The sequence below is a fragment of the Macaca thibetana genome, chromosome 1 (genome assembly GCF_024542745.1).
Source record: "Macaca thibetana thibetana isolate TM-01 chromosome 1, ASM2454274v1, whole genome shotgun sequence".
NCBI lineage: Eukaryota > Metazoa > Chordata > Mammalia > Primates > Cercopithecidae > Macaca > Macaca thibetana.
Genome location: NC_065578.1, coordinates 157998924 through 158019731, shown reverse-complemented (window position 1 = coordinate 158019731; position 20808 = coordinate 157998924). Strand labels below are relative to the sequence as shown.

At 41.2% G+C, this 20808-nt stretch overlaps 1 protein-coding gene across 3 annotated transcripts in view; it reads right to left on the bottom strand.

The window, feature by feature from the left end:
- RBBP5 (RB binding protein 5, histone lysine methyltransferase complex subunit) overlaps positions 1–20808 on the bottom strand; it is a 37261-nt gene that overhangs the window by 2682 nt on the left and 13771 nt on the right. The window contains exons 4-13 of one of the 3 annotated variants that reach the window (XM_050763681.1): positions 17363–17503; positions 16152–16314; positions 14035–14144; positions 12602–12721; positions 12361–12514; positions 12191–12262; positions 11133–11250; positions 8391–8460; positions 7747–7976; positions 5958–6149 (exon numbers count right to left, since the gene is read on the bottom strand). In XM_050763681.1, coding sequence (XP_050619638.1) covers positions 5958–6149; positions 7747–7976; positions 8391–8460; positions 11133–11250; positions 12191–12262; positions 12361–12514; positions 12602–12721; positions 14035–14144; positions 16152–16314; positions 17363–17503 — 1370 coding nt within the window. Of the gene's footprint in view, positions 1–4; positions 6150–7746; positions 7977–8390; positions 8461–11132; positions 11251–12190; positions 12263–12360; positions 12515–12601; positions 12722–14034; positions 14145–16151; positions 16315–17362; positions 17504–20808 lie in introns of those variants that run through there. The other 2 variants (XM_050763691.1, XM_050763670.1) reach the window with 2 other exon arrangements.

Genomic DNA, 20808 nt, shown 5'->3' with positions numbered 1-20808 from the left:
AAAGAGATTAGACACAAAAAGATTTTTTTTAGCTTCAATTTAGACCAGTTACTTGTAAGAACAGAAATATTGAATGCTGGATGATGCATAACAAGCACACATGGACCAAGAAATTTCCCCTTTTTAAGAAAAGTCATAACCAACTCCAACTCCCAATTACTCTTTATTGAACAAAACAATCCAAATCCAAAACCCCCCACCCCAATACTTTCCTCAGTACTGTCCCAAAGGGTGGGGGGAAAAGCAAAATGATCAGAGTTCTACATTTTTTCTAAGCTGCTAACCATGCTCTAAGGTGCTAACAAATAACGTTTAACATTCCAAAAAGTGCAGTAAGTAGAGGAGAAGAAATTTTAGGGTACCACACCTTTCAACCCTTCATATATTTAAAGATTGATTAGTCACTAAATGATTAACAAGTGAACAGGAAACCCTTCTCCCAGCACCACAGTTCCTTAAGTGACATTCTTATCACCTTAGAATCCCAAATATGGTGAAATGTTCATGAGAGCTACTGTCCACATTGCTACACACCAACGATGATTGATAAATAATATCCTGAATAGTAAAATGAAATGAACACTTCCCTGATTATTCCAAGAAGCTGCTCAACCTCTGAGAGACATCCTTAAATGAGCTGCTGTGAAATATTAACTAGGAAGTGTAAAAAGACAAGAAGGTGAAAAAAATCCTCCCAGGTGTCATTTGGAATGGCAGAGAGCACCTGAAGGTAAAATGGTTAAAAAATAATCGCTCAAATTATGAAACAAAAGTACCCATTTATATAACTTTGATTTTTAAAGTTCCTGCACAAATGAAAACTGGCAATAAAAATATATTCACATGTGCCTGAGAACATACTGAAGTTACAATGAGATACAAACTTTCTACTGAATGTTATGCTGTTAAAAATCAAATTTAAACTTTTCATAGTTCAGTCAGATTAAAAGCTTACTTAGCACCGGTTTTTCAGATCTCTCTCAACATAAATCACAATGAATTCCTTGCATTGTTTTTTTTTTTTTTAGACAGAGTTTCACTCTTGTTGCCCAGGCTGGATTGCAATGGCGTGATCTTGGCTCACTGCAACCTCCACCTCCTGGGTTCCAACGATTCTCCTGCCTCAGCCTCCTGAGTAGCTGGGATTATAGGCGCCCACCACCATGCCTGGCTAATTGTTTTGTATTTTTAGTAGAGATGGGGTTTCACCATGTTGGCCAGGCTGGTCTTGAACTCTTGTCCTCAAGTGATCCGCCCGCCTCAGCCTCCCAAAGTGCTGGGATTACAAGCGTGAGCCACTGCACCCGGCCGCATTGATCTTTAAAAAACCTCCTGAGATAGAAAAATCCACTCCACAAGACTCAATATCATGCCTTAACCACTTTAAGGCAATTTTTAACAACTATTCCCACAGGTACCCTGACCAATTTAGTTGTAATCGTTTAAAAATGAATACAACATTGCCATTTTAAACAAACCTAAATCATAATAGGAGAAAGTGGTTTGATCACTAATCAACAGCATTAGTAATGGGCACTCAGGATGACTAATGAGCTGCCTTACACTGGTTAGCTGAGGGCAGCTCATGTTTCCATACCATCCTTGTTCTTCTGAATACACAAAATAAATAAATAAAAACCAAACAAAACAAAAGCTTGTTGAGGCATCAGGCAACAAATCAAAATCAGAGCAAGCAGTACTATGAGCAAGATAAGATACACAGAAATAGCAATACGAAGACTCCAGCCAATTTAAAGACCTGACGCAGCAACTGCCCCCAAGGAAACATATTATTTAGCTGCAACATAAAGGAAATCTCCAGGAATGTAATAGGTAGGAAAATTCAGCTCAAAATGACCAGCTATTATTGGTACTTTCCAGTAGCAGCCCAATCAAGGTCGGCCTAAGAGAACACTGAATCAAGATTTCAAACCCTACCTTGGTTAGCTAATAACATCCCATAGAGTGAGAAAGACTACCCTGATTCTAGACTAATTCATAAATTAGTCTTCACAAGGAAAGGAAGAAAAAGGAAAGGAGGGAGGGGAGAGAAAAAGAGGAAAAAGAGAAAAAAGGAAAACAAAACTACCAAGCATTAAAAAAAAAAAATCCAGATTCAGTAAGTGACTTGGAGGTGGTTCAGAGCCCTGGGGTGATGGGCTGGCACCAGGGCAGTGGTGTAGCGCAGCCCAAGACAGGGAAATCTGCACGGTGCCTGTCCACTCCCAGAAGTGTCGCCTCTGCTCACTTTGGCCCTTGCCATCTCCAACAGACCCAGGTGTGCACCAACCCCTTCAAGTCTACCATCCCATGAGGCCTTTAGAACATGTATGTAACCGACCACACCTTTGTCCCACTTTACTACTGATGTTTACTGCCAAGGAGCCCTAGTTCTTGGGCAATCCCTGAGCAATCACAGACAACTAGGAAACTGGTGATTCTGCTCACATCTCAAGTTTCTGGTCTCAGGACTGTCCTCTGGAGAGTATTTAAAGTAACTAAGAAGCATTTGATAGATAGTGCAGACTATGTTAGCCTGGTCCTTCCAAAAAGTCCCAAGCTCAGGGTTACCCTCACCAAGCTTCACTTTGGGTCCTCACACAGAAAAATGTTCGCATGAATGTGGGCCCTCTAATGCTAGCCAACACTGACAAGCTATTTGACAGGAAAGAATTTTCTATAGCCCCAGATTCCAGATGGCCAGATTATCTCTAGAGTGGTCTGTCTGCCAATTTTCCCTTGAAATGCATATTCTCCTGTTAAAACAGACAACAGACTATGGTAGCTTTGTGAGGGCTAATCAGTTTAAGGAACAGTTTCTACAATAACTGGTCAACTACAGATATTAACAAACAGTTGTCATTCATCTAACTTGGGTAGTAACACAGCCTACGACTATAATCTTGCCTTCGAATGATTTGGCTCAAATGCAGTTGTCCATGGGGCAGGGGGCCAAAACCTTGAATCTACACATACAACCATCAAACTGGAGTGATTTTTGAAGATGGTTTGGCCTCAGAAGTTTTGGATCAGATATCCTTTCTTAATACCTGGTGGGAAATCTACAATGACTATATAGTGGCTTTTACTGAAAATCTCCAAGGTATGGAAGAATATGAGCTCCAAATGCCAGAGTTTCCCTCGGTGGTCGTGATAGGCCACATGCAAATCAGCAGCAGGTACCAATCTAACTCAGCCTGCTCAGGGCCCTCCAAGACGACCACGTTACTGGATGAAGCCCTTCCCGCACCCAAACAATCCCTTATAAAAACATAATAAGTTGCCCTAAAACAGACTTTTAATGGAATTATCTGTGATATCCAATTTCATCACTCTCCCCAAAATTTTCAGCCTTCACAAAGATCCAAACCACACTGCAGCTGGTCAATAAAGGCAGACGTAATCCTTCTGTGGAAGTCTTGGAACTATACCTCAATGCCCCTTTGAGGTTTTTGGGTTGTTTTTTTATTTTTTTCTTTTGTAGAGACAGGGTCTCACTATGTTGCCCAGGCTTGTCTGGAATTCCTGGGCTCAAGCACTCTGACCACCTCAGCCTCCCAAAGTGCTGGGATTACAGGCACGAGTCATTGCGCCTGGCTGATTTTATTTTTGTTTGAGACAGGGTCTCCCCCTCTGTTGCCCAGGCTGGAGTGCGGCGACGTGATCACAGCTCACTGCAATATCAAACTCCTGGGCTCAAGCGATCCTCCTGCCTCAGCTTCCTATGTTACTAAGTGGGCCACAGGTGTGCACCACCACGCCTGGCTAATTTTTTTATTATTTTGTTCCCAGGCGGGTCTCAAACTCCTGGGCTCAAGCAATCCTCCTGTCTTGGCCTCTCAAAGTGCTGGCATTACAGGCATGAGCCACTGCACCCAGCTCAAGGTTTTTTCTTGTTTGTTTGGTTGCCTTTTACATAGATGGGGTCTCACCATGTTGCCCAGGCTGGTCTTGAACTCCTGGGCTCAAGAAATCCTCCCGCCTCAACCTCCCAAACTGCTAGAATTACAGGTGTGAGCCTTATTTACCATACATTTCCTTCTGAAAAGCACACGATTAGGGATAGACAGGTTTTAAGAAGCTAGAAGACTGTCCTAAAGTGTTTTAATTAATTATGTTTGGCCACATTTTAAATCACCCTTAAAACATTTTAGCTCTCCAGGCCAGGGAAATCTATTTAAACTTTAAATTGCGTTTCTTCTGTAGTGGCATCAGTGTGTGCAAGAAGTGGGCTTGGAAGGACTGTTTTTACTTACATCTAGTCAGTCTGCAATCTTTGTTGGTAATGCCCACATGACTGCTCCAGGCTACTTTACAATATATACAAACATGCCGGGAGTGATGGCTCACGCCTGTAATCTCAATACTCTGGGAGGCCGAGGTGGGTGGATCACTTGACGTCAGGAGTTCAAGATCAGCCTGACCAACATAGTGAAACCCCATCTCTACTAAAAAAAAATACAAAATTAGCCGAGCATGGTGGCACACACCTGTAATCCCAGCTACTCAGGAAGCTGAGGCAAGAGAATCACTTGAACCCGGAGGCAGAGGTTGCAGTGAGCTGAGATCGCACCACTGCAATTCAGCCTGGGGACAAGAGTGAAACTCCGTCTCAAAAAAAAAATACACACACACAGCATTACATGTATATATACACAAACACAGCCTTAGGTGGGTTGAATGTGGAGGTGGTAACCATCAGTGCACCACCATAAATATTGTCGGAAAAAAAATATTGGTACTCAGTGGTATGGTGTTGGGCTATCAAAAACTAAAGTCTAAAATCTAGTAAACTTGAGGTAGAATACTCAAAATGATGAATAACTGAGTCTATTTCAGCTTCTCTGTAAGAGAATTCACGTTTACAGACAACGATTAAATCATGTAAGTTATAAATTAAACAAAGAATTCTGTTTTGCACTCTAGTCCTTATCACATTTGAACACATTTAGATTAAAATTTTAAAGTCAGGGGGAGCCTGAACACAACCACTGACACGTTATCAATCCACCTTTGAGTCTACCAACTAGCCACAAAAAAATTGAGAATACTGTATTAACTAAAGCAGTACTTCTATATAAAGCAAAAAAAAAAAAAATTCCAAAGCCCAATGTTTACACAGAAATGGATTCTAATTTGATTAACATTTTCTAAACAAGAGACCAATTAGCCTAGGCTCACAAATGTTTGGTAAGAAACAGAAATTGTTTACTGTCCCCCAATAAAAATCCCTCAGTAATATAAAAGTGAGAAAACTCAAATATTATGTATCAAAAGGCTTAGGTGTTAAGATGTTACACAGATACTGTAGTTTCTGTCTTTTTGGTCATTTCCTCCTGTTTTCAGATACTGGAAAAAAATTAAAAACCAAAACAAACCCCATCTTCTTCCTTAACATGATGGTACTACTAACAATTTCATTATTGCTTCTGGACTACTAAGAGAGAGAAAGCACTACCTGTGGGATTTGAACAATCTGAAGAGGGAGAGAAAAGATGCTACAGTGAACCAGTCAAAGACTATATAAAACAAGCTTGTATTTCTGGCTACTTGTCTGGCTCTTTTATTTGAGACAAAACAAACAAAAAACCTAAGAGCAAATAGGGATGAAGAAATGAATTAAGCCAGGGGTTCTTACCCTTTTTTGGGTCATGAATTCCTACAGGAATCTGATGAAAGCTATGGACATCTTCCCCAGAAAAATATTCACATAATATTTTGCATATAACATCAGGGGAATGTACACTTCTTGAAAACTATTTACAGACCCAAGGTTAAGAGCCACTGAATTAAATCCGGTTTAGCCTGCCCTTAGCAGCAGCTTAAAATTAGAGATTATCTGCTGCTGGGAAAAAGGTAGGAAGGGAGGGGGAAAAATGTTGCAGTTAAATATAGTCAAGGGCTATACAAAGCAAGGCCACGAAGCAAGCCAGACAGTGCTCCCAATGTGTCCTTACCTGTCAAGGGCTGGCTGAGTTCCGCCTGCACTTTACCCTTCGCTGATCCTTCCAGAGGTAAACCTCTGTCCCCTTTGTAGAGTTTCGGTTTAAATGGAGAATCTTTCTCTTTACCTTTTGATCCTTTAGGCCGGCCTGCTTGCTTCTTCTTGGATTTGCCATCCCCCTTCACACCCAGTAGTGGATGGACTTCTGTAGGACAGACAGGCATGGAAAGGAATCCACATGACACCAGTCCCATCACCCCAACCACAACTTTTTTGAGCAAAGAATGTTGCTTTGCGTCCCGGATCAATTAATAATTATAAAGAGAAAAGTCTGTCTTATTTGTATGACTACAAAACAGTGGCCATTAAATGAGAGATAGTTGCTTGGTCAAAAGGCACACATGGCTTATATCAAGTTTGTGCAACCTGTGGCCCACAGGCTACCTGCGGCCCAGGACAGCTTTGAACGTAGCCCAACACAAATTCATAAATTTTCTTAAAACATTATGAGTTTTTTTTGCAATTTTTAAAATCTCATCAGCTATCATTACTGTTAGTATATTTTATATGTGGCCCAAGACAATTATTCTTCCAATGTGGCCCAGGGAAGTCAAAAGATTGGACACCCCTGGCTAAAATGTTCATGCCAAGTCACGGTAACTCTAAATTGAACAAGTAGCTGAAAGATGCACTGATACTATCAAACCAAGCCAGAAGAAGGAACACACATACACGCACACACACATACACAGAGAGGCGTGTGAGGGCAGAAAGAGAATGGGCTTTGGAATTAGAGAGACTAGAATGAGAATCCTGACTCCACCACTTCCTGTGAGACTTTAGGCAAGTTACAGAACCTCTTACACATAACCTCAGCCTAAATTTTCTCCTTTAAAAAGCAGGTAAAACAACTTGCAGGGTTGATGTAAAAGTCAGCAATGGTATATATACCAAAGAGTGTCTGAAACACAGTAGACACAGAAATCAATAACATCAGGAAAATATGTAGTTGCAAAATGTGATCTGCAGTTAGCTAAAAGAGAAGAGGAAGGGCCGGGTGCGGTGGTTCACACCTGTAATCCCAGCACTTTGGGAGGCCGAGGCGGGCGGATCACTTGAGGTCCGGAGTTCGAGACCAGCTTGGCCAAAACAGCAAAACCCCATCTCTACTAAAAATACGAAAATTAGCCAGGCATGGTGGTGCATGCCTGTAGTCCCAGCTACTCGGAAGGCTGAGGCAGAAGAATTGATTGAACCTGGGAGGCGGAGGTTTCAGTGAACCAAGATCACGCCACTGCACTGCAGCCTGGGCAACAGAGCAAGACCCTGTCTCTAAAAAAAAAAAAAAAAAAAATAGAAGAGGAAGGAGGATGCTCAATAGTAAACGCATACCCCCATCCACCCCTACCTATCCCAAGACATGATAATAAAGGATTCCCAAGTCAGACTATAAAAGGTGGCAGGAAGGATGAAATGATTGTCCAAGTCTAACTAGTACTTTATATCCAATAAAACCACTCTATGGGGAAAAATTTGAAAGAAGAATGGTATAATAAACTCTGAGCCGGCTGTCAGAAGAATTAAAGTGCAGCATTTTAGGCAAAGTACTGAAGGGCAGAATTTCTCCATTTTAAGAGAGAAGTGAACACAGATGCAATCATTATAAAGTTGTAAAGCACTATAAAATAGACTCATGGGAAAATTCCTCTAAGGTAAAATCGCTGAAACAGGAAATTACCAGATTGAGCTGGGGAGCAGAGAGCGGCATCTGTCAGGCCAGAGGGAGAAGATGCAGCTCTTACCATCATTTGGCACTCCTTGAAGTTCTATATTGGTTGTTTTGGGCTTCTTCTTAGGTGGCTGGGACCCATCTGCTGAGGACTGCCTCTTCTTCTCTGAACTAGCCCCTTCATCCATCAAGGAGGTTTGGACTGCATCCGGTGGGGGGCCGTAAGGATTTTCTTCTGGGTCTTCTACCTCAGGGGCAATGGGTAAATACAATAGAGCCTTTGAATCTTCCAGCTCTTCATCACTATTTGGAGCAGGATCAGACAAGGGATTGGAAAAAAGAGGAGATAGTTGCTTAAACCATGAGCCCTTCCTCTATCACCTATATTAAGCATAAGCAACAGGTATGGATCTAGAACTTTAAGAAAGCCAAGATGAAAAAAAGAGAATCAGACAATGTAATTGATAAAATTGGTGATAAAGATAAACAGGATAAATAAATTATTGTGGTTCCTTAAAATTCTCTATCAGGGAGAAGTGAAGGGAAAATAGGACTAGAGAAGAAAGGCTACATTGGATTTCTTGTACACCAAACGAGTGATCTCTTTTAGCTAATAAGCAGACGGGACTGAAGGGATAGCCCGGGGAACTGTGGAGTGCTCCCCCAGAGACCAGGAGCAGCAGTAGCCAAGGTGCCCAGCCTTTCGGGCCGGCTCACCTGCTACAGAAGGCAGCGATAGGGTCCACACTGGTGACATCCACTTCCTCATCTTCCGCAGCATCAGCCCCTGACAGGACAGAAACACAGGAGATGTTTGAGAAGTGAAAAACTGCTTTTTATTTGCAGCTTCAAGGTTTTCATAAGCTGAAATTCCAGAGAAAGGAGGAAAATCAAACAGTTCACTTCACTTAATCATTTAACAAATATATGCTGAATTTCCACCCTATGCTAGGCACTGAAAATAGTGCAATGACCCAGAAACAGTTGGGAACAGCTCTTCAGTAAAAGGTTCAGAGTCTAACTGGGGAGACAGATAGACAGTTTCCATTTAATACAGTAATGGTATGTGTAATGTGCTCAGGATATGGGAAGGAGGAACAATTTATGTGGAAATCTGGGAAGGTTTGACAGAAGGTAACCCTAGAATCTAGAACATTCTGCTTCCCTGGAGGTCCTCCTAAAACACATTAGGCATGCAAGTTATCTAATATCACAAAAGTGAAGACCAGCACTTTCAAACTAGAAAACCAACCTCATTCCCAATCCCCTGATTCCTGGCACCATCAAGTGTCTCAGGAGTCAATAATCTGTGGCATTAATTACTCACTGGCAGTGCCAATTGAGCATCCTAAGCATTCACCCACACAAACCTTACTATGTTATAAAGCCCTGTGTTAGACACCATGGGGATAAAACGTCAAATCTTTATTCTTAAGGAGCTTCTATCTAGAAATTCAGAAGAGATAAAATCAGTCATAATCGTAATGGAAATTAACATCTTAGTGCTTATTATGGCCTAGGCATATACTAAGTGCTTTACATAAATTATTTCACTTACTCCCCACAACCCTAAAAAGCAGGTACTATTATTATCCCTATTTTACAGATGAGGAAATTCAGTTTAGGTAGTATTTTGTCCAAGGCATTCTGACTTCAGAGCCCAGGCTCTTGACCCGTCTCTTACTGACAAAGGAGTGATGTTGTTGGAAGTCATGGACCCTGAACAGAGGGACTGGCTGAAGCCGAGGCAGAAGAACATAAATTGTGAAGATTTCATGGACATTTATTAGTTCCCCAAATTAATACTTTTATAATTTCTTACACCTGTCTTTACTGTAATCTCTGAACATAAATTGTGAAGATTTCATGGACACTTATCACTTCCCCAATGAATATCCTTGTGATTTCCTATACCTGTCTTTACTTTAATCTCTAAATCCCGTCATCTTCTTTGTAAGCTGAGGAGGATGAATGTCGCCTCAGGACCCTGTGATTGTATCAACTGCACAAATTGTTTGTAGAGCGCGTGTGTTTTAACAATATGAAATCTGGGCATCTTAAAAAAAGAACAGGATAACAGCGACGTTCAGGTAACAAGAGAGGTAACTTTGAACTGGCCACCGGTGAGCCGGACGGAACAGAGCTATATTTCTCCTCTTTCATGAGCAAATAGGAGAAATATCGCTAAATTCTTTTTCTCAGCAAGGAACATCCCTGAGAAAGAGAATGCACCCTGAAGGTAGGCCTACAGACGGGCCCTTTTAAGGCGTCCAGTCCACATCTTTTATGGTCGAAGCCAAAGGGATGAAATAAGCCCCGGTCTCCTATAGCGCTCCCAGGCTTATTAGGACGAGGAAAATTCCCACCTAACAAATTGTGGTCAGACAGGTTATCTGCTCTCAAACCCTGTTTCCTGATAAGACGTTATCAATGACAATGCCTGCCGGAAACTTCATTAGCAATTTTAATTTCACCTCAATTTCACCTCATCCGGTGGTCCTGTGATCTCGCCCTGCCTCCGTTTGCTTTGTGATATTTTATTACCTTGTGAAGTATGTGATCTCTGTGACCCACACCCCATTCATGCACTCCCTCCCCTTTTGAAAACTGCTAATGAAAACTTGCTGGTTTTATGGCTTGGGGGACATCACGGTTCCTGCCGACATGTGATGTCTCCCCTGGACACCCAGCTTTAAATTTCTCTCTTTTGTGCTCTTTCCCTTTATTTCTCAACCCAGCCGAGACACTTAGGAAATAGAAAAGAACCCACGTTAAACATCGGGAGCGGGTTCTCCCGATAGAGTGACAGAATACATGGGAAAAGCTGAGCACTCTTAGCATGGTGAGTTCTTTGCTAGGTGCTGCATGTATGTCCTCAGTCATCTGCAATTAATCAGGAAATACACAATGATATGTTAAGAGAGCTGCTTGAGCCCTGGGAATACCCAAATAAGCCCTTAGTTAACACCTTATAAATTAGGGCTCTCCAAATACCGTGGAGATTGTGTAAGCTTAAAGGAAAAAGAAGGCCAGGTTCATAGGCCAGGCACAGTGGCTCATGTCTGTAATGCCAGCACTTTGGGAGGCCAAGGCGGGTGGATCACCTGAGGTCAGGAGTTCCAGACCAGCCTGGTCAACATGGTGAAACTCCATCTTTACTAAAAATACAAAAAATTCGCCGGGCATGGTGGCAAGCACCTGTAATCCCAGCTACTCGGGAGGACGAGGCAGGAGAATCGCTTGAACCCAGGAGGCGGAGGTTGCAGTCAGCCAAGATCACACCATTGCATCCAGCCTGGGCGACAAGAGCGAAACTCTGTCTCAAAAAAAAAAAAAGTGGGGTGGAAAGGGGACATTTTAGATGAAGTGCTGAAATAAATTTACAACACAAATGAAGAATATTAAGTAAAGCAATCATTTTCCCTTTAGGAAATCCTGTCTGCAATTGAGAAATATTACCTGTCTGCTCAGGCTCACTCTTATCTTCATCTTCAATATCAAACTCTGATTCCCTTTCTTCATATTCTACATTTTCATCCAATTCTTTGAAGTCTGGTGCAAATGCACTCCAGTTTTCCTATACAACAAAATATACTACTTAACTATACGTGAAAGCAATAATCTGTAATCTACACATTAATGATAAAATGAAAGATCTGAGCATGAAACGAATTCACAATTCTTAGATTAAATTTCGCAGATAAGAAAAAAAACGGGTATCTGTAAGTTTTACTAGCTTAGGTATTTTCTATCTTAAACGTTCTAAGTTATTAACTGTAGCTCTTTTGAGTCACTGCCTTCTTTGCTCATTTTAGGAATTTTTTTTTTTTTTTTTTTTTTGAGGCGGAGTCTCGCTCTGTCGCCCAGGCTGGAGTGCAGTGGCGCGATCTCGGCTCACTGCAAGCTCCGCCTCCCGGGTTCCCGCCATTCTCCTGCCTCAGCCTCCCGAGTAGCTGGGACTACAGGCGCCGCCACCACGCCCGGCTAATTTTTTTGTATTTTTAGTGGAGACGGGGTTTCATTGTGTTAGCCAGGATGGTCTCGATCTCCTGACCTCGTGATCCGCCTGTCTCGGCCTCCCAAAGTGCTGGGATTACAGGCTTGAGCCACCGCGCCCGGCCCATTTTAGGAATTTTGAGATAAAATGTTAAATTTTCTTGTAAGTACACTGATTACAAATGTAATTTAAAGGTGTTCAAAGTAAAATTAAGATATAAAATAGAAACTGACCTGAAAGTAAGAAAAGCAAAAGAAAAATGTATCTCAAATAAATAATAGAAAAAAGCAACAGAAAGTTCACTAGAGCTTCTCCCTGAAAAGAGCCAGAAAACCAACTTGGGACCAAGACCTTCCCACCAAAATAAAGTGCAACTAGATGCAATGAACCTATGTAATTTAGGTTGCGAGAATCATACGCAAAAGAAAATAAATAAGGTAATTTTTAGCTTCCTATGTATAAGGTTCTTTGATAAAAAGAAGGGTATCTAGTTTCAAAGCAAGTAAAATAGAATACTTACTACTTGATTCTGTGCCCAGATAGATACCACTCCACTGGAGATGGATGCTATGATGGGTCGAACAGGATGCCACTAAGTTTTAGTGAAGGAAAGAAAAATAGATTGTTAAGAACAGATTCCAGATTTTTTAGATTATGTGACTAACAAGAGCAATGTCCTAATGTACTCACAGCTACATCCAAGAGGAGTTCTCCTCTCGTCCCATGGAGAATTTTCACCAGGTTGCCAATGCTCTTCTCCCAGATGTAAAGGGCGTGCTGCCGCGCAGAACCTGCCACGATGTATTCCCCATCCCCAGAGAAACAACATTTCTTCCATGGGGTCCTAAAGGACAAGGAAAGTACCAAGGAGAGCTGGAACTCAAGCCCAGGTCATGAATGATCACATATTCTTCTAGGCTGTGATACATACCTATTCACCAAATCCTGCAATTTCTGCATAGGTTCAGGCTCTCCATCTCTTCCACATGTTAAGATTTCTCTGCCATCATAAACTCTGATTATTCGATCTGCTGTGTTAATTAAAAAGCAACTACAGGAAGGATAAAAATATCAACACCAGAGGTCAGAAATCTGTTCCTTAGTACTACAAGACGACTAATAAACTGGTGAAGAATTGAGGGAAAATCTAAGTAACAGACTAGAATATTTATGTATCTACTTGTCATCTCCCAAACCAAAATATAATTTGAAGTGGGAGTATGTTTTATACTTCCTGTGTATCCCTAAACCCAAAATATACAAACTGTCAATATTAACTAAGTTCCAAGACCTCTCTACTGAAACCAGCTTGCTAAATTCACAAGTTTACAGTGAAATGGATATAAATACTTCATTCCTCTGGCCTGTTTTACATATACTCTTCTAAATGAGGTAATAAACTAAATATGTCATTTTAAAATGTCATTTTTACTGTAATGACATTGAAAATCTTAGAAATCTGTATAAAATATTAGTTATTTCATCACTTTCTTACAGACTTCACTGACTGTAACCTTTTCTTAATTCAACAGAATTTTGAACATTAATATCCTCTAAGTCAGCTGTCTCCAACGTTTTTGGCACCAGTAACTGGTTTTGTGGAAGACAATTTTTCCATGGACCAGGCTGGCAGGAGGGTTATGGTTTCAGGATGAAACTGTTCCACCTCAGATCATCAGGCATTAGATTCTCATAAGGAGCGTACAACCTAGATCCCTCACATGTGCAGTTCAAAATAGGGTCCGTGCTCCTGTGAGAATCTAATGTTGCTGCTGATCTGACAGGAGGCAGAGCTCAGGTGGTAATGTTCACCTCCAGCTGTGCGGCACGGTTCCTAACAGGCCAATACTGGTCCATGGTCCGGGGGATGGGGACCCCTGCTCTAAGTCATGTATGGGTGTTCCTAAACAACATAGGAGGACTATTACCTCTTACTGACAACCTATTTCCTATTTCTGTTGATATATTCTACGACTTCTAACTAGGTAACCAACCTTATCAGAATAACATCCAAAATTAAAAGGGTAAATAGGCTATATTCAGTTACAATGTGAATTTGATGACATCAGTTCTGATGATAAAAATAGTTATCATATACCCAGTGCTTACTATACGCCAGGCATTTTGGTTCTAAGCACTGACCATTTACTTATTTTTCTGTAAAGTAACTGCCTGACAACCTCCAAATAAGGAAGATGTAACTACTGCAGGAAATTTTATGAACTCAAAAACCAGAGAAGTTTCTAAAAACCTTAAGTACATTTTTTTAAGAAGTTTAATATACATGAAAACTGCAAATTTCCATGTATTTTTGCATTCTACTCACTCTTAAAACTGTCCCTAAAAAGGTAAGATCTCACTCACCTCCCCTTCCGGGCAAACTCAATTGACTTAATGGCCGTGGTATTGCTTGTTCCAGTTGTTACTCTGAAGGAAGCAACAAGATCCTGAGAATCCGTTTTTAGGACCAAAATCTAAAGTTTAAAGGAGGGGGAGAAAAGTAAGTGTTCCGATAACTAACGGTAATTAGATTTGGCTTGTTTCTAATACTGCATAAAGACTGGGTAAAAATGTAAATGTCTCTATTCCATATATTTAACCTGATTAACTGATACTGCTGTTCTGCCTCCTTAAATAAGACAAGGTCTTAATCTATTCTTTTTCTTTTTTTTTTTGAGACAGAGTTTCACTCTTGTTGCCCAGGCTAGAGTGCAATGGTGCGATCTGAGCTCACCACAACCTCTGCCTCCTGGGTTCAAGCGATTCTCCCGCCTCAGCCTCCTGAGTATCTGGGATTACAGGCATGAGCCACCATGCCTGGCCAATTTATTCTTAAAATATTATGTTTAGCATTATTCACAATAGCCAAAATACAGAAGCCACCCAAGTATCCACTGACAGATAAGCCATATAAACAAAAGTGGTATATACATAAAATGGAGTATTATTGAGACTTGAAAAGGAGGAAAATTCTGACACATGCTACAACATGGATGAAATTGAGGACATTAAACTAAGTGAAATAAGCCAGTCACAAAAGGGCAAATACTATATGATTCCCCTTATATGAGGTACCTGGAGTAGTCAAATTCTTAAAGAGAGAAGGTCAAAGGGTGTTTTTAGGGGCTGGCAGAGAGCAGGGAATGGGAAATTATGATTCAATAGGTACAGAATTCCAGTTTTACAAGATGAAAGACTTCTAAAGATGGATGGTGATCACTGCACAACAGAGTGAATGTACATTAATACCACTGAACTGTACAGTTAAATATGGCTGAAATGCTAAAATTTACGCTGTATTTTACCACGATTTCTTAAAAATCACCTTTCTAGGTTGGGAGCGGTGGCTTACACCTATAATCCCAGCACTTTAGGAGGCCGAGGCAAGCGGATCACCTGAGGTTGGGAGTTTAAGACCAGCCTGATCAACATGGAGAAACCCCGACTCTACTAAAAATACAAAATTAGCCAGGCATGGTGGTGAATGCCTGTAATCCCAGCTACTTGGGAGTCTGAGGCTGACAATCGCTTCAAGCCGGGAGGCAGAGGTTGCGGTGAGCCGAGATCATGCCATTGCACTCCAGCCTGGGCAACAAGAGCGAAACTCTATCTCAAAAAAAAAAAAAAAAAAAAAAAAAGCCTTTCTAAGGCTGGGTGCAGTGGCTCACACCTGTAATCACAGCACTTTGGGAGGCTGAGGTGGACAGATCACTTAAAGTCAGGAGTAATCCCAGCTACTCAAGAGGCTGAGGCAGCAGAATCGCTTGAACCCAGGAGGTGGAGGTTGCAGTGAACTGAGATCACACACTGCACTCCAGCCTGGGCAACAGAGTGAGCCTCCATCTCAGAAAAAAAAAAAAAAAAAGCAAAAAGTGCCTGTCTAAAATAGCCATGAAATTATACTAGCCCATGTGCCCCAGTCAAAAAATAAAAATAAAAATAAATCAAGATGCCCAGTGGAACTACTCTAAGCATGAAAAGAACCTTTAAAGGTCACCTGACCTGACTTCTTATTCCACAGAAGAAACACCTTCTACAATGTATTCCAGAGAAAAGGGCCTACACATTCCAAAAGGCAAGGTCAGAAGTTAACAAAAAGGAAAAAGAAGAATAAGTCTCAGTACTGTAAGTTAAGTTTGCCTGAATTATACAATCTTTTATAAAACCAGATATTAAGACATTTTGATCAGCAGTGTTCCAGTTGATAACATGACATTGAAGTTTTATAATTTCATAATGGCCCTTCATTACTAGCATCCAGTAAAGGTCCTTCCACACTTTTCTAGGTCAAATAATCTCTATCACTCTAAATCCAAAGATCAAAAATTATTGTTAAGCAATGGAGGAAAATTAGACTACATTTGCTGCAGGCAGGAACTGTGCTTAGTCCAAGAATAAAAAAATTTTCAAAGGAAACAAAACAAGTAAACATTAAATGAGCCAGTGTACAAGATGCCTGATTTGCCAGCTTTTAGGCTTACCTTGCCTTTTGCGTTTCCTGTATAAATATATTCCCCTCGCCTATCAAAAGATGCCACAACGTTCAAATCGGAGTCATCATCCACCGGCAGAACAACATGTTTGGAATCTGAAAGGGTCAACATGACAGGAGCAGATTTCATGGGACACACGAGAACCTTGTTCCTGTTTAAAAATACGAACAGTACGTTGGCTGTTGCTTTGGTATCAGCAAGCTGATTCCCTGTTCTTTTCCCTGATCCCTGTCCATACCCTGATTAACTTGCCCAGCCCAAGCAAATTTGAAACAGTGAAAAAGCATAAAATCCACAAGTCTAATAACAGGGAAAATTCTGAGTAAAATTAGTCTTGATGAAATAACACATAATCATTTAAAAAAAAAATAAGAAACCAGGCGCAGTGGCTCACACCTGTAATCCCAGCACTTTGGGAGGCTGAGGTGGGCAGATCACTTGAGGTCAGGAGTTTGAGACCAGCCTGGCCAACACGGTGAAACTGCATCTCTACTAAAAATACAAAAACTTACCCAGATGTGGTGCCTATGCCTGTAATCCCAGCTACTTGGGAGGCTGAGGCAGGAGAATCGCTTGAAAATAGGAGGAGGGTGCAGTAAGCTGGGACTGCGCCATTGCACTCCAGCCGGGGCATCGCAGCAAGACTCCATCGCAAAAAAATAAAAATTAAAATTAAAAAAATAAAATTTAAATTAAAAAAAAAAGTATTCAGGGCCAGGTGCACTGGCTCACGCCTGTAATCCCAGCACTTTGGGAGGCCGGCGTGTGCAGATCACGAGGTCAGGAGTTCGAGCCCAACCTGGCCAACATGGGGAAACTCCGTCTCTACTAAAAATACAAAAATTAGCTGGGCATGGTGGTATGCGCCTGCAGCCCCAGCTACTCGAGAGGCTGAGGCAGGAGAATCTTGAACCCGGGAGGCAGAGGTTGCAGTGAGCCAAGATTGCGCCACTGCACTCCAACCTGGGTGACAGAGCAGGACCCTGTCTCAAAAAAAAAAAAAAAAAGAAAAAGAAAAAGAAAGAAAGAAAGAAATGTATTCAGTAGAGCCAACCTAGATAGAAAGATTATTTTATGTAGAAGTTTTGAAGAGATGCGTATTTGCCTTCTAAAACCATAACTAAAATTATCATGAGCCCATTCCATATAATCCATATAGAATTAGACCCCACCCCAGGAGAGAAATAGCTTAGACATACTGATCTCGTGGATGATACTGGACTTTTAAGATGGGTGAAGGGAATCGAAACCTCTGGTCACAGTCGCCTGAAAGAACATCCCACTGTGACACTATGTTATCAGTGGAGGCACTCACGAGCTTATGGCCGTCTCGGCTCCAGCTGAGGAAAAACAGGGGTAATTTAGCACATATTCTAGGTATACCGTACCACTCTCAGGAATAAACTGTGTAAGTCACACACACTACTGCAACTGCACAGGTCAACAATGTTTCTGGTTTTGTTCTACTTATACTCAAATCCACAAGCTTTTCCAACTAGGCAATAAATAAGAATGTTTTCATGACATTTTATTATCTAGTAATGGAAGCTCATAATATTTCAAGATAAAACTATAAAGTGACTCAGTGAAATAAGAGATTAAAAACATCTTAGAAGAGTCTAAAAATCAGCTGGCCTTTAAGGTTGATATATTTGAACTTTCTGAAGTTATCTCAGAAGTTGCACCATCATGGTATAAACAAAACAAAAAAAATGGTAAGTATCTGTTATTTAAAATAATTTTAAAAGAAACTGAGAAAGAATTAATTCCTCCTGCTAAGTACAGATAAACACACTGGACATCACATATAAAAGAGACAAAAAGGGTTCTGAAAGGTAGACAAAGGACAGACAAGCCAGAGACTGCAGAATCTTAAGGATGACACAACAGTGAAATCCCGGAATTTTCTTTCTGCCTCATGTTCTCCGTTCTGGGTGAAGGAAAAGCCAACAACCTGGTAATGCTAGTGGACACACACAAAAATCCCCAAGAAGAGTCTGCTTTCCCCAGCTAAGGGACCAGAAAAGGACAGCCTGGCAAGACAGAAAACTTCAAGACAATAACCAATCTACTCCAGCCAAACATCACAGAAAAGAACTGCAAATCCCCCTCTTAGCAAGGTTCAAGCGGATAGCCTAGACTTCACCTTTATCCAGCTATAACAAGGCACCCTCCCCACCTCACTGGGGTGGTGTCCAAGAAGGCTCAGTAGGGAATCAGATTTGCATTACCACCAGCAGTAATGAGGCTGCACCACCACGGTGTCAGAGGACACACAGAGAGAAGGAACAAGGAACTCCTATCCTTCCCAGACAGGATGTTATCAGCAGAGACCTAGTAGAGAGCCTAAACTTTCAATCCCCCCCAGCAGTAACGAGGCCAAGTAAGAAGAAACCTGGACTTTCACCCACCTCTGGCAATAACAAGATGGCACACTCCATTACCCTGTGCAGTATCAGAGGAGGCCTGCTAAACTAGAAGATTTAAATAAGATCTATAGGCCGGGTGCAATGGCTCACACCTGTAATCCCAGCACTTTGGGAGACTGAGGCAGGCAAATCACTTGAGGCCAAAAGTTTGAGACCAGCCTGGCCATATGGTGAAACCCCGTTGTCTACTAAAAATACAAAAAATTAGCCAGGCATGGTGGTATGCGCCTGTAGTCCCAGATACTCGGGAAGCTGAGGCAGGAGAATTGCTTTAACCCGGGAGGCGGAGGTTACAGTGAGCCAAGATGGCACCACTGAGCTCCAGCGTGGGCAACAGAGTGAGACTGTCTCAAGAAAAAATAAAAAATAAATAAGATCTACAGTCTCATAATACCCAAAATGCCCAGGTTTCAAATGAAAATCACTTGTCAACTCAAGAACAAAGAAAATCTCAACTTGAGTAAGAAAAGACAATCAATAGACACTAATACAGAGATGACATAAATGTTAGAATTATCTGACAAGGATTATAATGTAGCCATCATAAAAATGCTTCAACAAACTATTATGAACATGCCTGAAACAGATGGGGAAAAAAATCCAGAAAATCTTAGCAAAGAAATAGAAGATACAGAGAAGAATCAAATGGGAATTTTAGAACTGAAAAATATAGTAACAGAAATAAACTCAATAGATGAATTCAGCAGCCAAGGGAGGAAAAAAAGGGAAAGAATCAGCAAACTGGAAGATGGAATAAAAACTACCCAATCTCAATAGAGAGAAAACAGACATACATATATGATGTGTCTGTGTGTGTATATATGTGTATACATATATATGTGTGTGTGTGTGTGTATAGACACACATACACAGAGCCTCAGAACTATAACAAAAGATCTAATATTCATGTCATCAGAATCCTGGAAGGAAAGAATACAGACATGGATGTTAAGGTATTTGAAGATATAATGGCTGAAATTTTCCTAAATCTGGCAAGAGATATAAAACCTACAGATTCAAGAACATCAACTAGGATGAGCCTAAAGAAATCCACTCCAAGAAATACAAACTTCTGAAAACTAAAGACAACGAAAAACTCTCAAAAGCTGCAAGAGAAAAATGATGCCTTATCTAGAGGAACAACAACGTGAATGAAAAGGGATTTCTCATCAGAAACCACGGAGGCCAGAAGGAAGTGGCACATTTTTCAAGCGCTAAAGAAAAGAACTGTCATCCCAGGAATAAACAGGTAAACTGAGACATTTGTTGCTAGCAGACATACTCTAAAGTTGGCTACCTAATGTTCAGAAAAGATTAAATGAAGGGTTTAGAACATCAGGAAGGAAGAATGAACAATGAAGACTATAAATATATGGGTAGATAAAATTACTTTTTCTCAGCCAGGTGTGGTGGCTCACACCTATAATCCCAGCACTTTGGGAGGCCAAGGCAGGCAGATCACCTGAGGTCAGGAGTTCGAGACCAACCTGGCCAACATGGTGAAAACTCATCTCTACTAAAAATACAAAAATTAGCCAGGCATGGTAGCACATGCCTGTAATCCCAGCTACTTGGGAGCCTGAGGCTATAGAACTGCTTGAAACCAGGAGGCAGAGGTTGCAGTGAGCCGAGATCGCGCCATTGCACTCCAGCCTGGGTAACAAGAACGAAACTCTGTCTCCGAAAAAAAAAAAAAAAAAAAAAAAAAAGGGCGGGTGCGGTGGCTCACGCCTGTAATCCCAGCCTTTGGGAGGCCAAGGCAGGTGGATCATGAGGTCAAGAGATTAAGACCATCCTGGCCAACATGGTGAAACCCCATCTCTACTAAAAATACAAAAATTAGCTGGGCATAGTAGTGTACGCCTATAGTCCCAGCAACTCGGGAGGCTGAGGTCAGAGAATCACTTGAACCTGGGAGGCAGAGGTTGCAGTGAGCTGAGATCACGGCACTGCACTCCAGCCTGGGTGACAGAGCAAGAATCCATCTCAAAAAAAAAAAAAAAAAAAAAAATTACTTTTTCTCTTCTTGAGTTTTGATGTTTGAAACACGTATTTTAACACTGTCTTATGTGGGTCTCAATGTACGTAAAGCAAATATTTAAGACAATTATATTATATACAAGAAAGGACAAGGGGACAACAGGAAGGTAAGGTTTCTACGCTTCACTTGAACTGGTAAAATGTTCACCAATACAACTTATCACCAGTAGACTGTG